Below are 17,646 nucleotides of genomic sequence, written 5' to 3' on the forward strand. Positions count from 1 at the left end.
AACAGATTTTCCATGCCATATCTAGACACACCTCCCCCATGAACCATGGACCTTGCCATTGGTGTGGAGGCTCGCATGCCTCAGCGATACAGATATCCATATCATAGGTGCAACCGCAATGGAGGGGTATCTGTTAAAAACCAGACAAATGTGGTTCCTGAAGAGGGGCAGCAGCCTTTTCAGTAGTTGCAGAGGCAACAGTCTGGATGATTGTCTGATCTGGCCTTGTAACACTAACCAAAATGGCCTTGCTGTGCTGGTACTGTGAATGGCTGAAAGCAAGGGGAAACTACAGCCGTAATTTTTCCCGAAGGCATGCAGCTTTACTGTATGCTTAAATAATGATGGTGTCCTCATGGGTAAAATATTCCAGAGGTAAAATAGTCCCCCACTCAGATCTTCGGGCGGGAACTGCTAAGGACGTTGTTACTAGGAGAAAGAAAACTGGCGTTCTACAGAGCGGAGTGTGGAATTTCAGATCTCTTAATCGAGCACGTAGGTTAAAAAATTTAAAAAGGGAAAGGGATAGGTTAAAGTGAGATATAGCAGGAGTTAGTGAAGTTTGGTGGCAGAAGGAGCATGACTTCTGGTTAGGTGGATACAGGTTATAAATACAAAATCAAACAAGGGTAATGCAGGAGTAGGTTTAATGTTGAATAAAAAAATAAAAATAAAAACAGGAGTGGAGGTAAGATACTACAAACAGCATAGTGAACGCATTATTGTGACCAAGATAGACACCAAGCCCACACCTACCACAGTAGTACAAGTTTATATGCCAACTAGCTCTGCAGATGACAAAGAAATTGATGAAATGTATGATGAGATAAAAGTATTAATTCAGATAGTGAAAGGAGATGAAAATTTAATAGTCATGGGTGACTGGAATTCGATAGTAGGAAATGGAAGAGAAGGAAACGTAGTAGGTGAATATGGAATGGTGGTAAGGAATGAAAGAGGATGCCGCCTGGTAGAATTTTGCACAGAGCATAATTTAATCATAGCTAATACTTGGTTCAAGAATCTTGAAAGACGGTTGTATACATGGAAGAGGCCTGGAGATACTGGAAGGTTTCAGATAGATAACATAATGGTAAGACAGAGATTTAGGAACCAGGTTTTAAAATGTAATACATTTCCATGGGCAGATGTGGACTCTGACCACAATCTATTGGTTATGAACTGTAGATTAAAACTGAAGAACCTGCAAAAAGATGTGAATTTAAGGAGATGGGACCTTGATAAACTGAATGAACCAGATGTTGTAAAGAGTTTCAGGGAGAGCATACGGTAACAATTGACAGGAATGAGAGAAAGAAATACAGTAGAAGAAGAATGAGTAGCTTTGAGAGACGAAATAGTGAATGCAGCACAGGATCAAGTAGGTAAAAAGACAAGGGCTAATAGAAACCCTTGGGTAACAGAAGAGACTTCAAGAAGAATATAATAATTCCAATCTCAAAGAAATAAGGTGTTGACAGAAGTGAAAATTACTGAACTATCAGTTTAATAAGTCAAGGCTACAAAATACTAACACGAATTCTTTACAGACGAATGGAATAACTGGTAGAAGCTGACCTCGGTGAAGATCAGGTTGGATTCCGTAGAAATATTGGAACATGTGAGGCAATACTGACCCTATGACTTATCTTAGAAGATAGATCAAGGAAAGACAAATCTACATTTCTAGCATTTGTAGACTTAGAGAAAGCTTTTGACAATGTTGACTGTAATACTCTTTTTCAAATTCTGAAGGTGGCAGGGGTAAAATACAGGGAGTGAAAGGCTATTTACCACTTGTATAGAAACCAGAGGGATGTTATAAGAGTTGAGGGGCATGAAAGGGAAGCAGTGGTTGAGAAGGGAATGAGACAGGATTGTAGCCTCTCCCCAATGTTATTCAATCTGTACATTGAGCTAGCAGTAAAGGAAGTCAAAGAAAAAGTTGGAGTAGAAATTAAACATCAGGGAGAATAAATAAAAACTTTGAGATTTGCTGATGACATCGTAATTATGTCAGAGACAGCAACGTACCTGGAAGAGCAGCTGAACAGATTGGACAGTGTCTTAAAAGGAGGATATAAGATGAACATCAACACAAGCAAAACAAGGATAATGGAATGTAATCAAATTAAATCGGGTGTTGTTGAGGGAATTAGATTAGGAAATGAGACACTTAAAGTAGCAAATGAGTTTTGCTATTTGGGGAGCAAAATAACTGATGATGGTCAAAATAGAGAGGATATAAAATGTAGACTGGCAATGGCAAGAAAAGTGTTTCTGAAGAAGAGAACATCGAGTATAGATTTAAGTGTCAGGAAGTCGTTTCTGAAAGTATTTGCATTGGAGTGTAGCCATGTATGGAAGTGAAACGTGGATGATAAATTGTTTACACAAGAAGAGAATACAAGCTTTTGGAAATGTGTTGCTACAGAATAATGCTGACGATCAGATGGATAGATCACATAACTAATGAGGAGGTACTGAACAAAATTGGAGAGAAGAGAAATTTGTGGCACAACTTGACTAGAAGAAGGGATCGGTTGGTAGGACTTGTTCTGATGCATCAAGGGATCACCAATTTAATATTGGAGGGCAGTGTGGAGGGTAAAAATCGTAGAGGGAGACCAAGAGATGAATACACTAAGCAGATTCATAAGGATGTAGGTTGCAGTAGGTACTGGGAAATATGAAGCTTGCACAGGATAGAGTAGCATGGAGAGCTGCATCAAACCAGCCTCTGGACTGAAAACTGCAACAACAACAACAACAACAATCTTCACACACTCCCAGTCCTCCCATCAACCCAAAGAATCAGCTACAATGGAACAACCCCCCCCCCCCCTCTCCCCTTTGTACTCCTCCCCCTCTCCCCTTTGTCACCCAATACCACCCTGGACTCCAACAACTGAACAATTTCTTTCATCAGGGCTTTGATTATCTCTCATCATACCCTGAAATCAGTGACATCCTATCCAGAGACCTTCCCACCCCTCCTAAAGTGGTGTTCCATTGCCCATCCAACCAACAAAACATCCTCATCCACCACCATGTCGCTCCCACTCCCATCCTCTGGCCAAACGGATCATATCCCTGTGGCAGATCAAGGTGCAAGACATGCTCAGTCCAACCACACAGCACAGATTTATTCTACCCCATCAGAGGCTGTGCCGTATGTGAAAGCAGCCATATCATATACCAACTCTGCTGCAAACGCTGCACAGTTATTCACATTGGTACGACTACCAAACAGCTGTACACCAGGATGTTGAGAACAAAATTGACTACGCGGTGGTACAACATGCAGCAGAGCAAAACATGTTCAGTTTCAATGGCTGCTTCACACACCAAGCCATCTGCATCCCTCCATCAAATTCCAGATGCTCTGAACTACACAGACAGGAGTTACCTTGCAACACATTCTTTGCTCCTATAATCATCCTGGCACCAATCTCTCCTAGCCTGTAGCCCCACACCATCCACTTAACAGTTTCCCCTTCCTCCATCCTGTCGCCCCCTCCCAATTCACGTACTCGCATCGTCTTAAGGACGCACCACTCCCCGCCAACTCCAATACGCGTACATAACATGCATAGCTCATGCATCTGCCAAACCTTCCATCCTTGTTCCCAGCTGTAAAATTGGCTGCTTCCCTCCCTGCCACTACCCATCCACACCAATCCCTTCCCCCAGCTTCCTGCCTCTCTCTCACCCTCTACTCAGCACACTTGCCACAACATCCATCCCAACATAGACCACCTGCTGAAATGGAGCACTGACAATTTGTGTCCAGCCAGTGTTGTTTAGGTGTGTGGGGGGGCACACTCCTTGAGAAGACATTACACTGAAAGCGAGCATCCTTGAAAAAGGCTTACTCTGAAAGGGAGCAAGTTTCCTTTCTTTTTGTGTGTGCACCTGTCGATGAGTTGATGCTTCTGCTTTCTGGTGAATGGTATCCTTTACTCTTAAAGTATTTACAAATTTTATTTCACACACATCTATATTTATACTCTGCAAGACTCATTAACAGTTGTAGTGCATGGTACTTCAGCTATCTCTGGCATTTGTTCTCTTTCTGTTCAAACTATTGGTAAGCCTCAGCAAGAGTGGAAATTTTTCATGACAGCCAATGCAGGATAAATGTAGGATGAAGAAATATGCTGCTTGATGCTTCTTCAACAATATTTGACATTAAAAATATTTAGGGAGCTCAATAACGAGTCCCTAATATAGGTCTGCAGAACATTTTATGAAAAGGAAAGTTGCTACTCACCGTATAGCGGAGATGCTGAGCTGTAGATAGGCACAACAAAAAAACTGCGACAACTAAGCTTTCAGCCAGTAAGGCCTTCGTCAAAAATAGACAACAAACAAGCAAACACACACACACACACACACACACACACACACACACACACACACACACACACACAAGCACAACTCACACACAGGACTGCAGTCTCTGGCAACTGAAGCCACACTGCAAGCAGTAGCACAAGTGCACGATGTGAGTGGTGACACAAGTGGGAGTAAGGAGGAGGATGGGGCAGGGAAGGAGAGGGATGCTAGGATGGGGGGGTAGATGACAGTGAAATGCTGCTGGGGAGCCTGCAGGGATGAGGTGGAGAGAGGTTAGGGTAGGTGTGTGTGCAGTTGGGAGGTTAGATGGGGGGCAGTGGAAAGGTAACAGAAAAGGCGAGAAGTACAAAGACTGGGTGCGATGGTGGAATGAGGGCTGTGTAGTGCTGGGATGGAACAGGGAAGGGGCTGGATGGGTAAGGAAAACGACTAACAAAGGTTGAGGCCAGGAGGGTTATGGGAACCTAGGATGTACTGCAGGGAAAGTTCCCATGCGTAACTCAGAAAAGCTGGTGTTGATGGGAAGGATCCATATGGCACAGGCTGTGAAGCAGTCATTAAAATAATGGATGTCGTGCCGGACAGCATGCTCAGCAACAGGATGGTCCACTTGTTTATTGGCCACATTTGTTGAAGGCCATTCACGTGGACAGACAGCTTGTTGGTTGTCATGCTCACATAGAATACAGCACAGTGGTTGCAGCTTAGCTTGTAAATCACATGACCAGATATCCCATCAAAGGCAGGACTACTTTTGAAACCAGTTGAAGTCTAAAAAATGTCCATGCTGTGGCCTGATAGTTGTCTATGGCATTTTTAACTTCATCAGATATTTCAATTCATGCAGTGTTTGTATCACGGTGTTTATGAAAACAGGACTGGTATTTATCGCACAAGTTGAATATGTATACAACCATCTGAGCATGAACAGTATCTTCTAAGGATTTTGATACCATGGGTACTATGCTGGTAATGTCAAGGCGGCTGTGCATTTTTCTGCTTACAAATATGATGGACTAATGTTTTGTTTTCATTAAGTGGAGTGCATCCCATTCAATTCAGAGAGGAAAATTAAATTTTGTGTGTGTGTGTGTGTGTGCGTGTGTGTGTGCGTGTGTGTCAAGACTGGTACTATATTTCTTTGCAACAAACTTGGACATGATTATGCTGAGAACATCATTGACTACCGCTTTACAAAATATTCTCATTATTATTATTGTTTTCCTTGTTCTGTCTGTTGTGATGTGTTCTTAGTGGAAAATGCCAGTTATGGATATGAGGCATTGGATTTCTGCCACGTAATAGGCTCATTGCAGTTAGGAATTCACTGATGCTAAAAAAATTCAATGGCTGTTAGCTAAGATCCAAAAAACTTTTTCTTTCAGACATGAAAACTACAGAACTTCTTCCACAACATATGGAATGACAAGTGCCTGATATTGGCAGTGTGTACTTATTTATTTGCCCTGTTTTGTGTCTTTCTATATTCTTGGTGTTAGTTTTGACATGAGACATCATATTCACTGTTCTGCATTTAACATAGTTCAGTAGTCAGCAATAGACTGGAGCTCTTCTCAGCCAGACTGAATGTATGGGGACACATTTGCAATAGACAGCTATGAGCAATCAGTATGTTCATGAACTCTGCCACATATTGTAAGCTCCTTGGTTATTTGGTAACACTAAAGTCCTGCATAGTCAGCTAGTAAAGCATCACAATCCAAATATTTAATGTTCCATGTTACTTGGTGCAGTTTGACCTCTGAGCACAGCAAGTAATATAACACGAATATAACACCATGTGTTAATAGTCAGTGTGCCAAAGTCTGACTAATATCTCTTACTTAGTCAACCTTTCCCAACAAGGTTATACAAATAAAGCATGGCTGTGTCCCATTCTTTAGCCATTAGCATATTAGTTAAACTGAATGCCATGTAACATTTAGTTTGAACATCGAATATATTTAAAGTGACCCTACAACAATAACAAAACAAGAAAGAATCACAAAGAAAGTTAAACTGCAAACCAACTGTTTAGGAGTAACATCATTAAATGAACATGATTACATGATTTTTACAGTGTCAGTGAGAAAAAGACCCTCATACAATGCACACAGATTATCTGGTACTTACCAAGGAACAATGTCTTAGAGTAAGCTTCTTGCCTCATATACAAATGAGGACCCACAGAAAATACAATATTTTTTTTTTTATATTTCCTAATTACATCAGCTTTTCATCTTGCAAGCAAATCTCTGCCATTCAGGTCTGAGACGGGCCAACCAGGACCAACAGACCACCATGTCATCAGCCAATGTCAATATTTGGATGCAGTATGGAGGCCATGTGGTTAGTAAACTGTTCCCCTGACCACTGTTGGCTTTGCAAGTCTTGGAGCTGCTACTTCTCATTCCAGTAGCACCTCAATTGGCACCATGAGGCTGACCACATCCCAGTCTTCCCACCAAGGAAAAAAAAAACCTGGCAGAGCCGAGAACTGAACATAGTTCTCCGCATGGCAGCCTGCCATGCTGAACACTCAGCTACAGAGGTAACAGAGGTAGAATAATCATCCTGGCTGTCCAGTTATTTCTATTCTCAGATATGCCCCACCTACGCATTTATATCATGACCTCCAACACCTTCCATTTATCTACAAACTCCTTTCTTTTATCCATAAAACTAACTGCTTTTTGATTATATAAAAACTGATGTCCACTTGAAGACCCACACTCATTAAGTTTCTGTAGTAAATGGCAACAGATCCAGAGCAGTGTGACACTTTAATCTACATATTACACAATAATTTGCACATTGCATATGATGAAAAATTGTTGATACAATGACACTAGACTTCAAATAATAATGTGGTAAGATAAAGCTATTATCAGCCTGAAGACTATTTTGAACACCAAACTGCATTTGTAGGCAAGTTGACTTAGTGGAGGTAGTACGTTCTCACTTTCCTCTGATCTCTTAACAGATTTTCCCCACCACTTTAGAGTGACCTAATGTTTTACAAGATCTCGGAACTACTGTGCAACTTGGTATGTTCACTTTAAATTATCGCTGCTAGATGTGCAAGAAATGATGCCACAGGGGCAAAAAAGCCAGGGTCTGTTGAGGGTTGACCCACAGACCTTTGTATTTGTAGTGTAACAGGTCCCCCCCTCCCCCTCCCTCTTGAACCAAAGAGCCACAAAATACAGAGGAATTAATTATAAAAGTGACTTCATAAGTTTTTAATAACAGTAAACCCTACGGACAATCAGTATGTGAAATTTCAGGCAGTAAATGGAGGTTATCTGAGGTTAAAAATACTTTGGTTTCATCTACTAGCAATGGTAGCTTATTCTGCAGCACAGCAGGCCTCATAATGCAAACAAATTTGGTTAATATGTTGCTGACATCTTCAGTCCAAGGACTGATTTCATGCCTTCGCTTTCACAAGCCTCTTCATCACTGCATAACCACATCCATTTGATCCTTTTTACCACAGTCAAGTCTTGGTCTCTCTCTCTACAATTTTCATCCAACACACTTACCTCTATCACCAAACTAATGATTGAGCCATTGTCAGTTATTTTGCTGCCAAAATAACAAAACCATCTACTACTTTCAGTATCTCTCTTCTTGACTAATTTAACAGCCTCGACTCATTTAATCTGAATACATGTTATTGCTCTTGCTTTACTTTTGGGGAGGTTCACCTTGCAACCTCTTTTCAAGACACTATCTGTTTAATTCAACTACTCTTCCAGGCCCTTTGTCATCTATGATAGAATTACAGGGTCTTGGCAAAACTAAAAGTTTTATTTTCCCACCTGAACTTGAATTCTCTTTCCAAATTTCTCTTTGACTTCCTTTACTGGTTGCTCAATGTACAAATTGAAAAACTTCGAGCTAAAAATATGCATCACTCCCTTCTTAATTAATACTTTCCTTCCATGTCCTTCAACTTTAATAACCTATTTCATTACTCATTTCATAATTTCCATTTTGACAGGAGTCTGTATAAATTCCTCTTCTGTCAAATATCGACAATGGACCTCAACAATTCAATTATTAAAACTGTTGAAAATGTAAAAAAACATCTTCTTTTAAATTGATATAGACAATCTACAAGGGTGTGCTGAAAAGTAAGGCCTCCAAATTTGTTATATGAAAATTCTTAAAGCTTTTGAGATAAAACAAATGTTACTAACATACTTTATTCTTCATGGTTACATACTTTCAGCCCTCTGACACTAGAGGGCACTGAATTGTAGTGTATGGTGCAGCATAATGTAACTACGTTGGTGCGTGAGAAACAGCATGCTGTAATTCATATTCGAATTCAAAGAGTTCCTCCACATATGGAGCACCCTCGCCTACAACATGACAATGCCAGACCACACAGGAGCACTGCGACATCTCCAGCAATCCAACACCTTGGATTCACTACCATCGATCATCCTATATACTGTCTTGATGTGGTGCCAAAACTTAAAGAACACCTTTGCAGACTTCACTTGGACAGTAATGAAGCAGTGCAAGCAGAGGTAATGTTGTGGGTTCATCAACAAAATCAAACATTTTACATCGATGGTTTCAACAAACTGGTCTCTTGTTGGGAGAAATGTGTTCATTGCTATGGTGACTATGTTGAGAAATAAATATGTAGATATGAAGAATAAACATGTAGAATGTCAATAACGTTCGCTTTATTTAGAAAGCTTTATGAGTTTTTACATAAAAAATTCAGAGGCATTTCTTTTCAGCATGGCCTTGTAATATGGCAAATGTATAATATTTATAAGACCAAAACATATTAGATAATATTGTTATACCTGCCTCAGTACAGAAAATATGCATCATGATAAATAAATATCTTGTATTAAGTTCAAATTATGAAATAGGCTTACCTAGAACAGGGGCATCGCTATCCAGAAATTTCATGAGTAGATTTTGAAAAACTGGAAGTCCTGTTGGTGCACCATTTGCTGATGATACGGAATCTTTCTCATCAGGTCCATCAGCATCCCCTGACACCAAATCATTCTGACGCTTCTCCAACAATTTAGCAACAGCCATTGCACGATGTTCACCAGAACGCTTATTACTTACTGCCCACTCGCAAAGAATTTGGACAATTGGTTCATCCTGTTGGGCTGTCTGTCAATAATAAATCACACTTTTTTGGTATCTTGTGGACACTGAATAAAATTACAATAGTCTTTTCTTTTAAAGACAGAGAATTATTTATAGGAACACAGTGTGGCCCATTTAATGTGAATACTTCTTGCTTACAAAATACATACTTTTGAAGATGCATCTGTTGATGCAAGTAATTGTGAATGGTGGGAACATTTGATACATTATCCTAAAGAATGATCAGTACATACACTAGTGACAACACGAAATGGAGTGGAAAATTTTCTTGGCCTCTAATTTCTTTATTCCAATCACTGTTTAGTGTTTCTTTGCCAACCTGCTTGATTCTAAGTATTGTGTGTCAGTCTTCTTAATCATTGTTCCACTCATAAGAATTATATGTCTGACAGCCTCTACATCCATGTACTAATGCACTGCTGCTACTGGAGCTAATCCTTCCTTTGATTTACCCCTAATTGTGTATAACTTGGAAAAACAGAGAGACCACTGTGAATCCTGGCTATCAATTTAATATACTGCCATTCACCAATTATTTCAATAACTCCTCTTAATATAAACACAGCAAACCTGTACTGCTCTTCTTGACACAATATTTGACTAAGTAAATCACTATCGTCATCACCATCATTATCAACACCATGCTCTCTGATGTACTCACAGTACATACACTACGTGATCAAAAGTATCTGGACACCTGGCTGAAAATAACTTACAAGTTTTTGGTGCCCTCCATCAGTAATGCTGGAATTCAATATGGTACTGAAAGAAGTCAATATGGTATTGGCCCACTCTTAGTCTTGATGACAGCTTCCACTCTTGCAGGCATATGTTCCATCAGGTGCTGGAAGGTTTCTTGGGGAATGGCAGCCCACTCTTCACGCATTGCTCCACTGAGGAGAGGTATCAATGTCGGTCGGTGAGGCTTGGCACAAAGTCAGTGTTCCATAACATCCCAAAAGTGCTCTATAGGATTCAGGTCAGGATTCTGTGCAGACCAGTCCATTACAGCGATGTTATTGTCGTGTAACCACTTCATCACAGGCCGTGCATTATGAACAGGTGCTCAATCGTGTTGAAAGATGCAATCGCCATCCCCAAATTACTCTTCAACAGTGGGAAGCAAGAAGGTGCTTAAAACATCAATGTAGGCCTGTGCTGTGATAGTGCCATGCAAAACAACAAGGGGTGCAAGTCCTCTCCATGAAAAACATGACCACACCATAACACCACCACCTCCGAATTTTACTGTTTGCACTACACATGCTGGCAGATGACATTCACCGGGCACTTGCCATACCCACACCCTGCCATCGTATCATCAGATTGTGTACCATGATTTGTCACTCCACAAAGTTTTTCCACTGTTCAGTCGTCCTATGTTTACACTCATTACACCAAGCGAGGTATCGTCTGGCATTTACCGACCTGTCGTGTGGCTTTTTAGCAGCCGTTTGACCATGAAATCCAAGCTTCCGCACAACCTGCGTAACTGTCATAGTACTTGCAGTGGATGCTGATGCAGTTTGGAATTCATGTGTGGTGGTCTGGATAGATGACTGCCTATTACACATTACAACCCTCTTCAACTGTCAGCAGTCTGTCAGTCAACAGACGATGTCCGCCTATACACTTTTGTGTTGAAATTGTCCCTTCATGTTTCCACTTTATTATAACATGGGAAACAATGGACCTAGGGATGTTTAGGAGTGTGGAAATCTTGCATACAGACGTATAACAAAAGTGAAACCCAATCACCTGACCATGTTCGAAGTCCGTGAGTTCTGCGGAGCGGCCCCATTCTGCTCTCTCACGATGTCTAATGACTACTGACGTCGCTGATATGGAGTGCCTGGCATTAGGTAGCAGCACAATGCACCTAATATGAAAAATGTATGTTTTTGGGGGTGTCCGCATACTTTTGATCACATAGTGTATGAGGACACATTATGTCGTTGATATATTGCCACGAAGGCATAAGATCAGGCAGCATGCTTGCAAAGACTTCATGAAACCTTACAACAAGCCTCTGATTTACCTACCTCCAGCTATCTGCCAACATAATAGTGGTTTTAGTCTATAATATTCCTTTCTCTTAAATTAACCTTCATTTAAATTGCTTTTGAAGACACTCAAACTTCTTATAAAGAATGTGAAGAGTAAAAGTCCAACTCACAGTGTAACTGAAGCACCGAGCAGTCTACATACACAGAAATAGGATTGTAAACAAAGTTGTTCTCTTTCTTGGCAAGTTGAACTAAAATAAAATTCTCAAGTTTCTGCGTGATGAGTTCCTTGAAATGGTGTGATGTTTCAGTGAGTGTCACTCTCATTATCTTCTGATCAAGAAAGAAAAATGTAGTTAAAATTTGTTCACTGAATACATTTTCATGATGATGCAGACCAAGAGAGGATGGGAAATGTAACATGTATCTATGTGTGTGAGTATTAAAACCTTATCTATATGGTGAGATGTTACCTCTACTCCTTTCATTATACGCATTCCATACAGGACTTTCCAGGACTGAACTTGCTAAATATTTTTTATATTTGTTCTATGAATGAATTTTCATCTGAACTAAATCAAAGAAGAAAAAAGACAAGTTAACTTAAAACATTTTTTATACCATGAAGTACAAACTCACATTGTCTGTTCTGGCTTCTCGAACATCAACACTGGGGCTGGCTTGGACATCTTTTACTGCGGTTGACTGTGAGAAAACTTTAGAGTAGAGTGTATCAAGGCAGTTAGTGCTATCAGTACGGTCAAAATTGTGCCTGTCAAGAGCATCAAGTGCAGCTAGGACTCTTGCTGTTGTAACACCAGCAGATGACTGCTGCCACTTGTCACATGACCAACGGCCCTCCGCTGCTCGACTTCGTTGCCGCACATGCTCTTCGGCAGCCATCAGCTGACGTCTGCCAGTAGAAATACAAGAGACAATCCCATTAGGCAATATCAGTGTTATTTACATTTAATAGATAAGCGTTTGGAGCATCAATTATCTGTACAGTAACAATATTACCTTTAGCAAAATACAAAAACTAACAATAGAAAAATTATGAAGAGTTCTTGGATTTTAAACTCTTTATAAGACATACAGCAAGAGTTTGAATTTAGAACAGGGCAACTGTTGTTAAAGCAAAATACTAGGTAAAAGTACAAACACAAAGTTTTCAGAACACACTAGTTCAGGCATGCTCATGCTTTCCATATTGGGGAAGGCAGCGGCATTTATCAATCGGAACTAACCTATACCTAAGGCTACGCTACATATCAATCTGTCACACCACAACCAAATTTTAGAGGGGGGGGACAAAGGCAATCTCACACTCTAACCAAATGTTTACATACTGTATCTTCTCCCCGTTTCACAATCAGCTACTAAATAAAATCAAATGCTAACTCCAAGACAAAATCTACAAAGACAGTGTACTTTTCCGGTTCAATATTATGTAAAAATCAATATCTATTTATTTCAGGCACTGTTTATAATGTATATGTTTTGCAGATTTTTGTTGGTATCAGATAATGCAGCAAATTTTCTAAACAAATTAGCAGTATTTTGAACATTTTTGAACCTTCTTAGGGATGATAAAAAAAATTACAAAGGAATTGATACATTTTTTTTTCCAAAATGCTTCCTCAAATTGAGGTACCATTTAATCCAATGTTATACATTTGAAGGAGACTAAATTTTTACCAGATGTACATGACATGATGGCTGAGGTATTAGACCTATTTATTTCCACCTACTATGTACATTACAAGGATAAAAATATCACATCTTACATTTTAATTTTTATAATTTGTTTCCTAATAAATAAAGTTATTTTTTTCTATAATTTAGTTGATTGTGCAATAAAGCTTAGGTCTACTACATAAGTATGGACTATTGCAAGTTACAGAAAAAATTAGACCAGTGCTTTATAAAATTAAGGAAATATTTGTACCTGAATTCTGAAAAAATGCAACATGCGGGAAATTGCAAATGAAGATATGAGTCTAATTAAACTGTGCCTCAGAGCATTCCTGATGCATAGTATTCATCCTGCAGCATTTCTTCGCCTTCAAGCTTTCTCTTGGCTTTCCTTTTAGCACTTCTTGCTTCTTTGGTAACTTGAAGAGCGAATCTTTCAGCTTCATGCACCCATTGTCTGTCACACGTAAGCAACTGATATTCCACATTAGGGCCACATTTTATGCCTAAATTTCTCAGAACTTCCAACCTTCCTATCACTCCATCATTGAAATGTATCACTGTATCTAGTACACCAACTTTTAATGTATTTAGTCCTACAAAAACATTCTTGGGTAATCTTTCTCATGTGCAATGGTTGAAACTTTCAATTGTATTCTGAGTACCCCCCTGAAAACATTTACTAAGCAAAACAGGTCACTCATGTCTCTAAAAATTGGTTTTATTCATTCATAAAAGGTTCAGGAATAGAATGTTTATGCTTCTTTTGCTTTTTGGTAACCACACCAAGAATCTGTCCCTTTACGGCAAAGTCCGTGAACAGGGTGGTCATCTGTGGCCCACGCAGCATTGCTGTAATATCATTCAGAGGTGCAGTTCATCTAATGGCCAGTCCATAATAACACTGAAGAAGGCCTATTTCAGTTTCTGTCAATCTGTCTCGGCTGAACAGAGATTTTACATCAGATAACAACTTTCTACATCTACATCTACATGGCCACCCTGCAATTCACACCCAAGTGCCTGGGGGAAGGTTCATCGAACAATTTCATATTACTACTCTACCATCCCACTCTCGACCGATGTTCGCGAAAAAGGAACACCTACATCTTTCCGATCGAACTCAGATTTCTCTTATATTATTATGATGATCATTTCTCCCTGAGTAAGTGGGTGTCCTTTCATTTCTCTTTGTAGCTTCCTCAATCTAGCACCCATCCTCTTTTGCACATGTCCACAACACTTCAGTTTTGTTACCAAGGTATCACCACATAAAAATTGAACTCATTAATTTTATTGAAAGTCCCTATCGCGTAGGTACTTCGCACATCTAATGTTATAAACAGGCACTGACCTCTGAAATATTTGTAGAGCTCCATCACACTCCATACCTCCACTGTAACCATCATAATTCTTAGAACACTGATGTTCAATATGCCCTTTAGTGTTACCATGGCAGGTGTGGCAGTACTTAGATAAGCACTCAACATCAACAACTTTTCCATTCTCCAGAGAAGTATCACTTACAACACCATTCATGGAATGATGTCCTCAACGTTGCCATGTCCCATCAAGTGCAACAGCAATGTCCCTGGTTCCACAAATATTTACAGTTTCTTCTACTGCACATTTCATAGATCCTTTAGACACAACCATCAAGGCACCTAAAAGTATTTTTATGTACTTGCTGAACCTACTGGGAGGTGGAGGAAAGTCCATCAAACCACAAAACATTTGAGCAGCCATTTTTTTTTCCTTTTTCTATTGCTTGCTCTGCATACACTAACATCAAATTCACATCATATGAATTATGCACAATGTTCAAAGTCATTTTCGAGGTAGATTTATTGCAGGATCTAAACAGAACAACTAATTTTGACACTAAACTCTTCCTGCTATTTTGTTGGTCAGTTATTTCCAGATAGCCTACACCATCACATTTTTTACATTCCACTTCCTTTATCAAAGAAGATAACATGACCACATTAACAACAACAACAAATCCACTACAAACAGCATCATTGTTAACACAAAAATTTGAATCACCAGGAGGTGTGCATTGTGGCAGTTTTGTTCCCTGAAGAACTGATACAGAGGTTACTTTCACCAGTGTGGCTTGCTTTGTCTGTGAATTTGTTACCACGGAATTTCCTTTTATTGAATTTCTTGATGCGTGTCATAGTTCATATTTATTGCAGACTAAAGGGTATACTTCCACAAATATATGTAGCACTAGGGCAACAAACATTCAATAACACGGGAACAAACTACTTCAGAGAAACAAAAGTAAATACTAGCAAAGATAATCATTTACAGACACTAGAAACTTGCACTGTTACCACCACATACAATGTATCATACATATAATTGCTGGAAATAGAAAGTTCACAGTTCTTTTCGAAATAATTCTGGTTTCTGTAATAGAAATAAAGGGGGTGTGGCAGCATACACGACAATAACGTCAAAATATGGTGTATTTATAGGTCATTTTTCATTTGAAACCTTATAATGCCTATATCAATGTAATCAGGAAAGACTATAGAATTTAATAAACTCATAAAAAATTCGATTTTTCCACCATTTATAAGTACCCTGTACCCTTAATGCGGTGTACGTCAGCTTCATTGCATGATTACAATTTTTTGTTTGTTGATTTCTGAACTTCACAAGTTTAATGCTTTGTGCACTCAAACTGTGGTGTTCATGAGTTCACATGATGATACAGCGATGTTTTGACAATGTCACAGATCTTGTGCTGTGACTGGCTAACATGAGCAACTGGCATGGAAATGTACAGACTGTATTTGTCATATTTACACTTCTGTGTTAAAAAACTATGCATTTTAAGTGATACAGTGCACACAACCACTCAGCTGCATTGTGCACTTCTCTGTTAAAAGAGTGTGTATACTCTTGCCTGGATCTACACTGTCTTAATTCTTGATTCATATCAAGTCTCATTGAACCAAGTTTTTTTCAATGTCATCCTAATTGCATGTTCCAAAATTTTACCTGACAAAATTGGACAGTGAATTCATACTGTGCTGTGTTTGAACTCATACATAATACACTCACAAAATGACACTTGCTGATAACGAACATTAGCCATAGTCAGCAAGCAAGGAAACTAAAGTAACGGGACATATTTTGCACAAGAGGTATATTTTGTACACTCCTTCTCTAGTCTGTTGTGAAATTCTCATTAGGTGATGACATTTATGTTAATGTACTCTTGGTTTCCAAACTTATTCCAGCAGTAGATAGAACAGCCAGTGGCAGAAACAAAAAACCTGTCCAAAACACTATCCAAAAAATAATACTAAACATCAATTAAAAGTTCATCAAAGCATAATAGCGATATACAGAGATACGGATTCAATAACAAAGTTTCATCAACTCTATTCATTCCCTTTTGACATAAGCAGTGGAAGATGATAATTGTGTGCAGATTGGTAGGACACCCTTAGGCTGAAAAACCAGAGCCTTCGAGACACCCATCAGACCTGTTCTCAAGGGAAACATACCCCAAAGCTCTGCTACATAAAGCTAAGTGGGATTTCAAGGCATAGCCTTAAAACTAGCTACTACCTGTCTGAAAAACAGAGTGTGTAATCAGATATCCACAGTTCTAAAAACGTAGGCCAGCATAATTTAAATCTGTGTGGGAAATATGCGAAATGCATTCTGATAATTTAAATTTTGTGTAACATTACTGAGAAATTTATTTTAATATATATTTTGGGGCAGCTCTGCCTCAGGGCCTTTAAATATCAGTTGCACCTGCTCTCACTGAATGTACACCGTTCTGAAACCCTGCACTAGATATTAACTTGGAACCTTGCATCTAATCAGCAATGCTCTTACCAGTCAATCTGTCCAGATAAGACTCACAATCTGTGTGCATAGCATAAGTCTGCTACTTTATCTCTCCTAGCTTCCAAGCTTCACAGAAGATCTAGTGCATGTATTTCTGAACTAGCATTCCTAGAAGAAAGGATGTAATACATGAAAGGTTGTTTCCTGAATAAAATTTCTATGTGGTTGGCAGTTTGTAGCTGCCATGATGCCTTTGATACCATCACAGGTCCCACGGAAGCCAAGCTCAATGTTTTTGCAGCAAAATAATGCTCACACTGGTCTGTATCCATGGTGTGGTGCATTTCTGAGGAACCATTCATCTGGATGACAGTGTATCCAGACACTACCCTGAACTTGATGTAACAAGTAATATGATTCATCGCCTCCTTGTGGTTTCACAATCCTTCAACCACTTTACATAGATGCTCACAACAGCAGCATGCAAACAAATAACCAACTTGCCATTTATGAGATACTTGTTCCTGGAAGACTGGCTGTACAATCAGCCTTTTGTCAAAATCACTTATCTCAGTAAATTTTCCAATTTTCTCCCCATACCATTACCAGAATTATTTCC

General features: G+C 39.3%; 1 protein-coding gene across 4 annotated transcripts in view; it reads right to left on the reverse strand.

Moving 5' to 3' along the window:
* The window catches only part of LOC126336849 (mediator of RNA polymerase II transcription subunit 12), a 356,148-nt gene that overhangs the window by 280,110 nt on the left and 58,392 nt on the right, over positions 1 to 17,646 (reverse strand). For all 4 annotated transcript variants that reach the window (XM_050000939.1, XM_050000937.1, XM_050000940.1 and 1 more), the window contains 2 exons: positions 12,156 to 12,429; positions 9,264 to 9,513 (listed from right to left, as the gene is read on the reverse strand). In XM_050000939.1, the coding sequence (XP_049856896.1) occupies positions 9,264 to 9,513; positions 12,156 to 12,429 (524 nt within the window). The remainder of the gene's footprint in view (positions 1 to 9,263; positions 9,514 to 12,155; positions 12,430 to 17,646) is intronic.

The sequence above is a fragment of the Schistocerca gregaria genome, chromosome 2 (assembly GCF_023897955.1).
Source record: "Schistocerca gregaria isolate iqSchGreg1 chromosome 2, iqSchGreg1.2, whole genome shotgun sequence".
In the NCBI taxonomy this organism is placed as follows: Eukaryota; Metazoa; Arthropoda; class Insecta; order Orthoptera; family Acrididae; genus Schistocerca; species Schistocerca gregaria.